Source organism: Taudactylus pleione, unplaced genomic scaffold (assembly GCF_031769625.1).
Source record: "Taudactylus pleione unplaced genomic scaffold, aTauple2 ptg000135l, whole genome shotgun sequence".
NCBI lineage: Eukaryota > Metazoa > Chordata > Amphibia > Anura > Myobatrachidae > Taudactylus > Taudactylus pleione.
In genome coordinates, this window is record NW_028284537.1 from 8,055,278 (window position 1) to 8,067,504 (window position 12,227).

At 43.8% G+C, this 12,227-nt stretch overlaps 1 protein-coding gene across 1 annotated transcript in view; it reads left to right on the forward strand.

The window, feature by feature from the left end:
• The window catches only part of LOC148522996 (cadherin-related family member 3-like), a 131,196-nt gene that overhangs the window by 56,056 nt on the left and 62,913 nt on the right, over positions 1-12,227 (forward strand). The window contains exons 6-8 of the mRNA XM_088473436.1: positions 253-353; positions 7,765-7,869; positions 9,295-9,485. Of these exons, the coding sequence (XP_088329562.1) occupies positions 253-353; positions 7,765-7,869; positions 9,295-9,485 (397 nt within the window). The remainder of the gene's footprint in view (positions 1-252; positions 354-7,764; positions 7,870-9,294; positions 9,486-12,227) is intronic.

Below are 12,227 nucleotides of genomic sequence, written 5' to 3' on the forward strand. Positions count from 1 at the left end.
GGGCTGTGAGATCCCTACTAGAATGCTTTCAAACATCATCGATATTATATCTATCTTCTGTTTCACACCAATAGATTTAGCAAAAGAGAGTTAGCACTGTACTTGCTTTATTTCTACCACAAGACTAAAGAAACAGCAACAACAATGAATACAAATCCTCTCATATCAATGTTTATCAATAAAATTTGTTTTTTGGACTTCCCTATTACAATTACCTGCGAATTGAATACTAATGTTTTGATCTGTTTACAGTACTCTGTCAGAACTACACCAGGAAACACAGGATTTCAGATCGACAGCGCGGGAACAATCACCACTGCGCAGACATTTGATTATGAAAGCAATACGAAAAGGTAACTGATCGTCCTTTGTCAGGCACCACACTGCAAAGGGTACACACCCATATACCGTCATAGAGCTGCTTTTTTTTAATGAATGCAGCATCAACATACCTCATAATACCTGCTCCTATTCCTTCCGCCTATGCCAGCCCTCACCACGCGCATTCGTTCACACATGTGGGGTCAGACTCGGCAGTGTGAATTTCCACCTACTAATTAACGGCAGAATCATCAGTGTAAGGGCTCATGGGGACAGGTACTTTTCGAATCAGCTTTGGTATTTGATGCAGCAACTTGCGGCAAGTCGGTTACCTAAGTAACGGAGTGTTTAGGGGCATACTGTGGAATTTGCCCCTAAGTACTTATAGTTATCAACAATATAAAGGTTATTTAGAGCCTGCCTCAGTCCTCTTTAAAGTCAAAGAACTCCTCAGCAACTTATTTCCTTAATTTTTTTTAATAATGAGTATAATACCCTATATATAATGCAATCATAATTATACTTTATTACTTGTAGTAGGTGTTACATGCAGCCTCAGACAGATAGCTATAGTATTATCTTAACAGTGGTGCATGCAGGGAGGGTTTCTGAGTACCCATATGGGCCGATGCCCGTAATTGGAGTCCCGCCTACTCACAGCATTGATTAGCATGTCTTTAGGTAGGGGGCGAGGCCAATTTAATGCGATTATATGAGAATCACGTCACTTTGGCCCCATCACCTCTTCATAGGCCCATGAACTGCAGTTTTATGTCGTGAGGGGGCGAAGTAGGGTTGCCAATTTCTGGATGCTGCCCAGTCTTAAATTAGTGGCGTATGGGAATTCCACAATGGGACCAGTCGACCACACTATTAGACTGGCCAGTCTTCTTTTCTACTCCTGTCCGGCCCATGGATGCAATACAGAGAAGGAGAAGGCGGGCTGCTGGGTGGGCTAGAGTAGAAGAGAGGGCCAGCCGGTGAGGCACTGATAGTGACATTATGGCGCTGCACCCCAATTGGCCCCACCATGGGATTCCCACTCCCTACAGAATATGAGAACAGCATTGCCTGAAAAGAAGCTGCAGGAGCTATGTGACTGCACACATTAGATACCTGAGGTTCAGCCGAGCCAATAAAAACATTACACAGAACTTGGGGCAGTGTGTTTGGGAGGAGGATGGAGGCAATGTATCTGGGAGGAGGATGGAGGCAGTGTGTCTGAGAGAAGGATGGAGGCAATGTGTGTGGGAGGAGGATAGAGGCAGTGTATCTGGGAGGAGGATGCGGGCAGTGTATCTTGGAGTAAGATGGGACCAGTGTTTCTGGGAGGAGGATGGGGCAGTGAATCTGATTGAAGGATGCGGGCGGTGTGTTTGAGAGAATGGGGGCAGTGTGTGGGAGGAGGATGGGGGCAATGTGTCTGTGGGGAGGATTGAGGCAGTTTGTCTGGAAGGAGGATGGGGCAGTGTGTCTGGGAGGATGGGGCAGTGTGTCTGGTGGAAGATGGGGCAGTGTGTTTGGGAGGAGCTTGGAGGCAGTGTGTCTGGGAGGAGCTTGGAGGCAGTGTGTCTGGGAGGAGCTTGGAGGCAGTGTGTCTGGGAGGATGGGGGCAGTGTGTCTGGGAGGAGGACGGGCAGTGTGTTTGGGAGGAGGATGGGGTAGTGTATCTGTAGTCTCCGTGTGGCTTGGTGGGGGCCCCCACAACTTAGTTGCCCCAGGGCCCCCACAAGCCTTAATCCGGCCATATAGAGATATATATATATATATATATATATATATATATATATTAGGGGTGAGCGGGTTCGGATTTCTGAAATCCGAACCCCCCCAAGCCCCCCCGATCCGAGTCCGATCCGAATCAGGCTCGACTTTTCCCGCCTGACTCGGATCTGAAATCGAGGCAAAACGTCATCATCCCGCCTTCCGAGTCTCGCGGGTTTTGGATCCTATATAAGGTACCCGCGTCGGCGCCATTTTCTCACTCGGCTGTGGACAGTGAAGAGGGAGGGTGGGAGTTAGGGCTGTGTAGTGTAGTGTAGTGTAGTGTAGTGCTGCTGTTGTCCACTACTTCAAAGTCCATAGGGGCTGGCTGTGTTGTGCTGTGCTGCTGTTGTTAATAGGGGCTGTGTCCACTACTTCAAAGTCCATAGGGGCTGGCTGGACTGTGTTGTGCAGTCAGTTCTCCATAGGGGCTGTGTCCACTCCAAAGTCCTGTGCAGTGTCCCAGTCCTAAAGGAGTGCTGTAGTGTTGTCCAGGGGGTGCTCTGTCCATCAGGGGTGCTCCCCCCAAGTGCTAAAAAAATAATATATTTTCTGTGTTTGTGAATTGTGTGCGCAGTAGCCGCACGTGCATCAACAAAGTAGTGCCAAGCGTGCGCCTGTGTCATAAGTAAAGGGCCGGCTGGCTTGACCGTTAAAGGGTGCTGTAACCCCCGAAAGTACACTCCAGTCCAAACCAAAAAAAAATTATTTTCTGTGTTTGTGAATTGTGTGCGCAGTAGCCGCACGTGCATCAACAAAGTAGTGCCAAGCGTGCGCCTGTGTCATAAGTAAAGGGCCAGCTGGCTTGACCGTTAAGGGTGCTGTAACCCCCGAAAGTACACTCCAGTCCAAACCAAAAAAAAAATTATTTTCTGTGTTTGTGAATTGTGTGCGCAGTAGCCGCACGTGCATCAACAAAGTAGTGCCAAGCGTGCGCCTGTGTCATAAGTAAAGGGCCGGCTGGCTTGACTGTTAAGGGTGCTGTAACCCCCGAAAGTACACTCCAGTCCAAACCAAAAAAAAAAATATTTTCTGTGTTTGTGAATTGTGTGCGCAGTAGCCGCACGTGCATCAACAAAGTAGTGCCAAGCGTGCGCCTGTGTCATAAGTAAAGGGCCGGCTGGCTTGACCGTTAAGGGTGCTGTAACCCCCGAAAGTACACTCCAGTCCAAACCAAAAAAAAAATTATTTTCTGTGTTTGTGAATTGTGTGCGCAGTAGCCGCACGTGCATCAACAAAGTAGTGCCAAGCGTGCGCCTGTGTCATAAGTAAAGGGCCGGCTGGCTTGACCGTTAAGGGTGCTGTAACCCCCGAAAGTACACTCCAGTCCAAACCAAAAAAAAAATTATTTTCTGTGTTTGTGAATTGTGTGCGCAGTAGCCGCACGTGCATCAACAAAGTAGTGCCAAGCGTGCGCCTGTGTCATAAGTAAAGGGCCGGCTGGCTTGACCGTTAAGGGTGCTGTAACCCCCGAAAGTACACTCCAGTCCAAACCTAAAAAAAAATTATTTTCTGTGTTTGTGAATTGTGTGCGCAGTAGCCGCACGTGCATCAACAAAGTAGTGGCAAGCGTGCGCCTGTGTCATAAGTAAAGGGCCAGCTGGCTTGACCGTTAAAGGGTGCTGTAACCCCCGAAAGTACACTCCAGTCCAAACCAAAAAAAAATTATTTTCTGTGTTTGTGAATTGTGTGCGCAGTAGCCGCACGTGCATCAACAAAGTAGTGCCAAGCGTGCGCCTGTGTCATAAGTAAAGGGCCGGCTGGCTTGACCGTTAAGGGTGCTGTAACCCCCGAAAGTACACTCCAGTCCAAACCTAAAAAAAAATTATTTTCTGTGTTTGTGAATTGTGTGCGCAGTAGCCGCACGTGCATCAACAAAGTAGTGCCAAGCGTGCGCCTGTGTCATAAGTAAAGGGCCGGCTGGCTTGACCGTTAAAGGGTGCTGTAACCCCCGAAAGTACACTCCAGTCCAAACCAAAAAAAAATTATTTTCTGTGTTTGTGAATTGTGTGCGCAGTAGCCGCACGTGCATCAACAAAGTAGTGCCAAGCGTGCGCCTGTGTCATAAGTAAAGGGCCGGCTGGCTTGACCGTTAAGGGTGCTGTAACCCCCGAAAGTACACTCCAGTCCAAACCTAAAAAAAAATTATTTTCTGTGTTTGTGAATTGTGTGCGCAGTAGCCGCACGTGCATCAACAAAGTAGTGCCAAGCGTGCGCCTGTGTCATAAGTAAAGGGCCGGCTGGCTTGACCGTTAAGGGTGCTGTAACCCCCGAAAGTACACTCCAGTCCAAACCAAAAAAAAAATTATTTTCTGTGTTTGTGAATTGTGTGCACTGTGGCTGCACGTGCATCAACAAAGGAGCAGCGCCAAGCGTGCGCCTGTGTCCCATAAGTAAAGAGCCGGCTGGCTCATTTCTTAAAGGGTGGTGTAACCCACAAAGTGCACTACTCTCCAGCAAAAATAAAATAATATTTTCTGTGTTTGTGTGCGCTTTAGCCGCACGTATATATATCAATATAACATAAATGGAGGACCAAACTTTCTCCGATAAAAATAAAATAGGGAAAGATCAAGAACCTCTTCCTCCTAGTGCTGTTGCTGCTGCTGGGAGTTGTTCATCATCCCAGAGAGGAAGTAGGAACATCACTACTTTTACTAAGCAATTGACCCTCCAACAGTCCCTAGCGATGAGGATGAAGTACGACAGCAGTCATCCTGAAGCAAAACGTATAACTGAGGCCTTGACTGCTATGTTGGTGTTAGACGTGCGTCCGGTATCCGACATTAGTGCAGTGGGATTTAGACAATTGATGGAGGTAGTGTGTCCTCGGTTCCAAATCCCGTCTAGATTCCACCTGCATCCTCAAAGCAGCAGCGACAAGCGTGCGTCTGTCTGTTAAAGGGTGGTGACACCCTCAAAGTGTTCTACACAAACAATTAAAATATTGTTCTTTTTTTTTCGGTCTTTGTGAAATGTGTGGGCTGTAGCCTCACCTGCATCCTTAAAGCAGCAGCGACAAGCGTGCGTCTGTCTGTTAAAGGGTGGTGTAACTCTCAAAGTGTTCCAAAAAATAAAAAACTATTTTTTTAATGTGTTTGTGACTTGTGTGCGATGTAGCCACACTTGCATCCTCAAAGCAGCAGCGACAAGCGTGCGTCTGTCTGTTAAAGGGTGGTGACACCCTCAAAGTGTGCTACACAAACAATTAAAATATTGTTCTTTTTTTTTTGGTCTTTGTGAAATGTGTGGGCTGTAGCCACACCTGCATCCTTAAAGCAGCAGCGACAAGCGTGCGTCTGTCTGTTAAAGGGTGGTGACACCCTCAAAGTGTGCTACACAAACAATTAAAATATTGTTATTTTTTCTGTCTTTGTGAATTGTGTGGGCTGTAGCCGCACCTGCATCCTTAAAGCAGCAGCGACAAGCGTGCGTCTGTCTGTTAAAGGGTGGTGACACCCTCAAAGTGTGCTACACAAACAATTAAAATATTGTTCTTTTTTCTGTCTTTGTGAATTGTGTGGGCTGTAGCCGCACCTGTATCCTTAAAGCAGCAGCGACAAGCGTGCGTCTGTCTGTTAAAGGGTGGTGACACCCTCAAAGTGTGCTACACAAACAATTAAAATATTGTTCTTTTTTTTTTGGTCTTTGTGAAATGTGTGGGCTGTAGCCGCACCTGCATCCTTAAAGCAGCAGCGACAAGCGTGCATCTGTCTGTTAAAGGGTGGTGACACCCTCAAAGTGTTCTACACAAACAATTAAAATATTGTTCTTTTTTTTTCGGTCTTTGTGAAATGTGTGGGCTGTAGCCGCACCTGCATCCTTAAAGCAGCAGCGACAAGCGTGCGTCTGTCTGTTAAAGGGTGGTGTAACTCTCAAAGTGTTCCAAAAAATAAAAAACTATTTTTTTAATGTGTTTGTGACTTGTGTGCGATGTAGCCACACTTGCATCCTCAAAGCAGCAGCGACAAGCGTGCGTCTGTCTGTTAAAGGGTGGTGACACCCTCAAAGTGTGCTACAGAAACAATTAAAATATTGTTCTTTTTTTTTCTGTCTATGTGAATTGTGTGGGCTGTAGCCGCACCTGCATCCTTAAAGCAGCAGCGACAAGCGTGCGTCTGTCTGTTAAAGGGTGATGACACCTCAAAGTGTTCTACACAAACAATTAAAATATTGTTCTTTTTTTTTTCGGTCTTTGTGAAATGTGTGGGCTGTAGCTGCACCTGCATCCTTAAAGCAGCAGCGACAAGCGTGCGTCTGTCTGTTAAAGGGTGGTGACACCTCAAAGTGTTCTACACAAACAATTAAAATATTCTTCTTCTTTTTTTCTGTCTTTGTGAATTGTGTGGGCTGTAGCCGCACTTGCATCCTCAAAGCAGCAGCGACAAGCGTGCGTCTGTCTGTTAAAGGGTGGTGTAACCCTCAAAGTGTGCTCCACAAACAATAAAAATATTCTTTTTTTTTTTCTGTCTTTGCGAATTGTGTGGGCTGTAGCCGCACTTGAATCCTCAAAGCAGCAGCGACAAGCGTGCGTCTGTCTGTTAAAGGATTACATCGGTGACAGCATCCAAGTAGGCATGTCAGACAGTCCGTACCTGTACTGGCAGGAAAAAGAAGCAATTTGGAGGTCCCTGTACAAACTGGCTCTATTTTACCTGAGTTGCCCCCCCTCCAGTGTGTACTCCGAAAGAGTGTTTAGTGCAGCCGGGAACCTTGTCAGCGAAAGGCGTAGGAGGTTGCTTCCACAAAATGTGGAGAAGATGATGTTCATAAAATGAATTATCAACTCTTCCAGGGAGACCAGCCTCCAGAACGTACAGAGGGACCTGTGGTTCCAGCAGGGACGAATTAATACTCTGTGAGGATGAGGATGTACACACTGAAGAGGGTGAGGAATCGGTGGATGAGGAGGATGAGGATGACATCTTGCCTCCGTAGAGCCAGTTTGTGCAGGGACACATTAATTGCCAGCTTGTTTTGTGGGGGCCCAAACGAACCAATCATTTCAGCCACAGTTGTGTGGCAGACCCTGGCGCTGAAATGATTGATTTGTTAAAGTGTGCATGTCCTGTTTATACAACATAAGGGTGGGTGGGAGGGCCCAAGGACAATTCCATCTTGCACTTCTTTTTTTTCTTTGCATTATGTACAGTTTGGGGCCTAGTTTTTCTAACTGCCATCCTGTCTGCCACTGCAGTGTCACTCCTAGATGGGTCACGTGTTTGTGCCGCCCACTCGTGTCGCTTAGCATAGTCATCCAGCTACCTCGGTGCAACCTTTTGGACATGAAAACACTATTGTGAGGTGTGAGGTGTTCAGAATAGACTGGAAATGAGTGGAAATTAAGGTTATTGAGGTTAATAATAGCATAGGAGCAGAGAAACCAACAAATTCTGTGATTTTAGCTGTTTTTATGCTTTTTTGAAAAAAAATACAGATCCAAAACACAAAACCCAGAACCCAAAACACGGAAGGGTGGTTTTGGCAAAACCAATCCAGATCCAAAACACGAAGAAAGATCCAGATCCAAAACCAAAACACAAAACACGAAAAGTGGCCGGTGCACACCCCTAATATATATGTGTGAACACAGCAACTGCTTCCTACAAATCCTGCATTTGCCCCTGCTCAATGCTTAGTATTGATGACTTAACACTTTTTTATTCTATCTCCATGCAGCTATACTATAGCAGTGAATATAAGTGATGGTGCTCTTTCAAAATCTGCAAATATAAAGGTCTACATCACCAATGTGAACGACAATGACCCCACGATGACATGCATGTAAGTCTATATCCTAGTGTAAAAATAGCCCACTCAATAACAATGAATACAAGTTGCAAAAAAATATATTAAGAATGTTCCCCCCAAAAATAAAAACCCCAAATTAATATTCCAGATAGTTCTACTCTTGAGGTTAAATTTAATTGTAAAGCGTAATCGAATATGCTGGCACTATATAGGTAATAATTTATAGATAAATTCAATGAGTTAGTTATAGCATACATTTAAACAAAGTTTTACTAAGTATAAATTAAAATAAATAGCACTACTTAAATCCTCTTATACAATCAATGCAGCATAATATTTCAAAAAAGAAAATGTGAAGTATCAATATTAAATAGTGAAAAAAAAGTGAAAACGACACATAAATTTAAAAACTACAATTAGTTATCGGTAATGCTGCTGATAACAGTTAAATAGAAGCCACTTTTTGAATTGTTTAATTCAATCGTATCAAACAGTAGAAGACCCACCAGTGAGACTGATGTAATTAGGCTACATTTCTATGGGATGTAGTCATTATGTCGACAGTCAAAAGGTCGACACCCTAATGTGGAATGTCATAAAGTTGGCATGGTTAAAATGTCAACACCTGCAAAATATCGACACATTTAAAATGTCGACATTAAGTTTTAGGGGTTACACTTAGGCTTAGAATTACCTGTAATTTTGTCTGTTGATCTTTAGTACCTGCTGACAAAACATACAGATAGAAAGGTGAGTTTTTATATTTTATATGGCAGATCCCCAGTTTTTTCTCTATTCAGTAAGAGAGAATACCAGTGAAAATAAGCCATATATTGTGGGTTTCAAATTTTTTTAAAAAAAATTGCTCTTGTAATAGAAAGTACCGCTCAACCTTATTCTGTTGTGCAAATAACATCAGTATATCAATGTACAGATGTGTCCACATTCATCTATCCTCCGTGCACTACAAGTCGCGTAATACATAACGCATGTGCACCATGTGACTCGGTAGCACCAAGCGTCTTTTCGTGCGACTTTTTACCTTTAAATGCGTGTTATTCGCACAGTAAATAGGTCGCTCAAGCAGCTTCTGCTGATTAAAATGATATGTGGCATGCCTATACTCTGTGTGCAACTATGGGTGTATCTGCATGTGAAATACTACGTTACAGTGTCAGCGGCTGTGACACTATAGCGTAGCGCTTCATATGCAAATACACCCACAGTCGCACACAGAATATAGGTATGCCGCATGTCATTTTAATCAGCAGAAGCTGCTCATGCATCCTAAAATGGCACAAAAATAAATTTGGCACTACCGAGTCACGCCACGGCATGGTGTGACTAGAAGGGATGTTTAACGAGCAAGTAGGCTAGATGTATGACACATCTGTACGCCTATAGGCCTGTGAAATAATGGCAAGTATACAGCAATATGAAATTATTCCCTTAAAATAGCTTTTCCAGTATCGGTAAAAGTGGGAATGCGACAAAGACAGAAACATCAGGGAACTCAGTGAGAATTGAACTGGAAGAGGAGCTTCCAGTTGGAACAACAGTGAACACATGCACAGGTGCTGACGCAGACCAGATGAATGATCTCACTTTTCTGTTGGACCCTGGAAATACCTACTTTACAATTCACAAAGGTGATATATTCTCCTTATAATCTACAATGCACCTCATTTATGAAGCGTAATGGATGTGCAGTAGAAGATACCTTTGTCCTAGATGGTCCATGCATTATGCATTAACACTCTCCACACTCGGAGAGGAGGTGGACACACTTTGCAAAAGTGTATACGTCGCATCAAAAGTCCACTTACGAACTTCCCCTTTCAGTAAATAGAACCAAGGAGCCTAAAGAGGACTTTAGAGGACTTGTGTGCAAGAGTAGTTCTTGCCCTCCCCTTATATATGACAAGAGAAGAATGGTGTTGGAGTATACATTTTTTGGCAAGGTGTAAGTGGGGCTTATGGCCTTCACGGGTTCCTGACTGCTGTACTGTCTGATGGAGGAGGACACTAGTTTTCACAGCAGCCCCATGTAGGAAGGAACTCCTGTGCAGTGAGCCAGTTCATGATGTAATTTGTTGTGTACAGTCATCTCACATCATGGTCCCAGTAGTGTGAGCTGAATTGTGCATATCCCTTTAGTAACAGTCCAGAAACTATGACCTGGGAGTCCCTCTGTGCATGTGTGGCCATCAGCCAGTGCATGTGCAAGCCGTTGGGGACCCTGGGAGGGATCCTATTAACGATATGAAGCCCATAGGCTTCTGTTAGGCAATGCCATCTAAGATGGTGTTACTTATCAGGACCAAGTTCCAGAAAGTTTCTCTAAAAGTTGCAGAATGGATCCAAAAATATTTAGGGGTAAATTTATTAAGGTAAGAGTATTTAGAAGTTAGATACATTGTCAATAGATGGCAGTATTGCCTAACTTAACAATAAATGAATTTTAGTAATACTATCTATAGATATAAATCTATATGACATCTCTCAAAGATTTATAAGATATGTCTAGGCTTAGAGACAATATATCCTTGGTATAAGGCAGTCTCTGACAACTAAAGCTGGCCACACATCTAAAGATTATCTGTCCAACCAGCCAACTAGTTGATTGGTTGGAATGAAAATATGGTAAAGTATGAAAGCAAATGACAATCAGCAATTTGCTCCCAAACGCCGGGAAAAGGATTGTTGTTTGAACAAATTGTTTAGATCAAAACCTGTCTGACGACCATTTTCATCTGTTTTCTGGCATTTAGGAGCAAATTGCTGATCATCAGTTACTCCCATACGTTACCAGATTTTCATTCCAACCAATCAACTAGTTGGCTGGTTGGACAGATAATCTTTAGATGTGTACCCAGCTTTACACCACTGTTCTCAATAGAACCATATAATCTCTTATCTTTCCTGTCATATAAATCAAAATTGAATACAAAGGATGAATACACTCTACTATAGCCTTAATTGGCTAACATAAGCTATTCTATATGAATACATTTCTAAGAGCTAGAATAGATAGATAAGGAATGAGGCCCTTCTCAGGCACAATGTGTCACACAGAATATCATTTCTTCTTAGCATTTGAACACAAAATGGGGTAATTCTTTAACATGATTTTTCACTTTAACAGGTGCTATGGGCAACATCTCCACTTCTAAAAACTCTCACTTCTGTAAATTTACCCCTTAGATTAGGAAAATGTATCTCATCTCAGAACTGCAGAGATGGAAATACCTGCACCATCTCTCTACACTCCCTTATCTCATTTAAATAATCTTGACCCACCAAAATGAAATCTCGGTTTCTGCACTACTCCCCAGAGCTAGGTGCACCAGTGCCTTTGCTATGTACATTGCAGGAATGTCCACGGCCTGCCGAATGCCTCCTATTAGCTGCTGATAACTTTTGCTCCTTCTCAAAGACGGCCAACTTGCACCACTGAGCGATGCATTTTGACAGATAACTAGGTGCACTTAAGCAAATCAAGGATCATGCCACCACCAAAGACAATTTTATGCTGCACTTGGACCATGGGTGTATCTATAACGGTTGCAGGGTGTGAGGTCTGCACTAATATCCTACATACTTACCTCTCCGTCCTGTAATCACCAGGACAATGGTGCCCATGAAGTTTGAAGTATATGCAGTAGAGAAATGACTGAGGAAATGGTGCCAACGCCATTTTATCAGAGATCTGTACATGTGCAATAGTCTGACACAGAGCCAGAAACTATTCAGCACATGTGCCAGGTGAGCGAGGGTGGTTCTGTACAGAGACTGCAAACGGTTCCCCTCCTCTCTTAATCCGTCCCTGACCTGGACCAATTTACACTTCATAAATGAGACCTATTGTATCTACAAATGTGATTCTCTTGTGATATGAAAGATAGCATAAATAGGAACATTTGGGTGCAAATATATCAGACACTTGCTTTCATTGTAGTTGTTGTAAGCAGATCATTGTTGATCGGTTGCTCTGGTCTGCTCCAGTGCATATTTTATACTTAAATGCTGTGTTGGCAAATATGCTCTAATAATTCATCTAAGGCAGAGGTTCCCAAACGCGGTCCTCAAGGCTCTCCAACTGTCCAGGTTTTAGAGATATCCATGGTTGAGCACAGATGACTTAATTAGTACCACAGTCAATTTGATTTAACCACATGTGCTCAACCATGGATATCTCTAAAACCTGAACTGTTGGGGAGCCTTGAGGACCGCATTTGGGAACCTCTGATCTAAGGCCATAAAAATAGATCCAATCTGGCAATCACCCCTCACCCATGCGTGACCCGATGTTTGCACATGGCAGCGATTCAAAATGTTACTTTACAAGGCTTGGATGCAATATTTATTAAATAAGCCCCCTGGAATGTGAG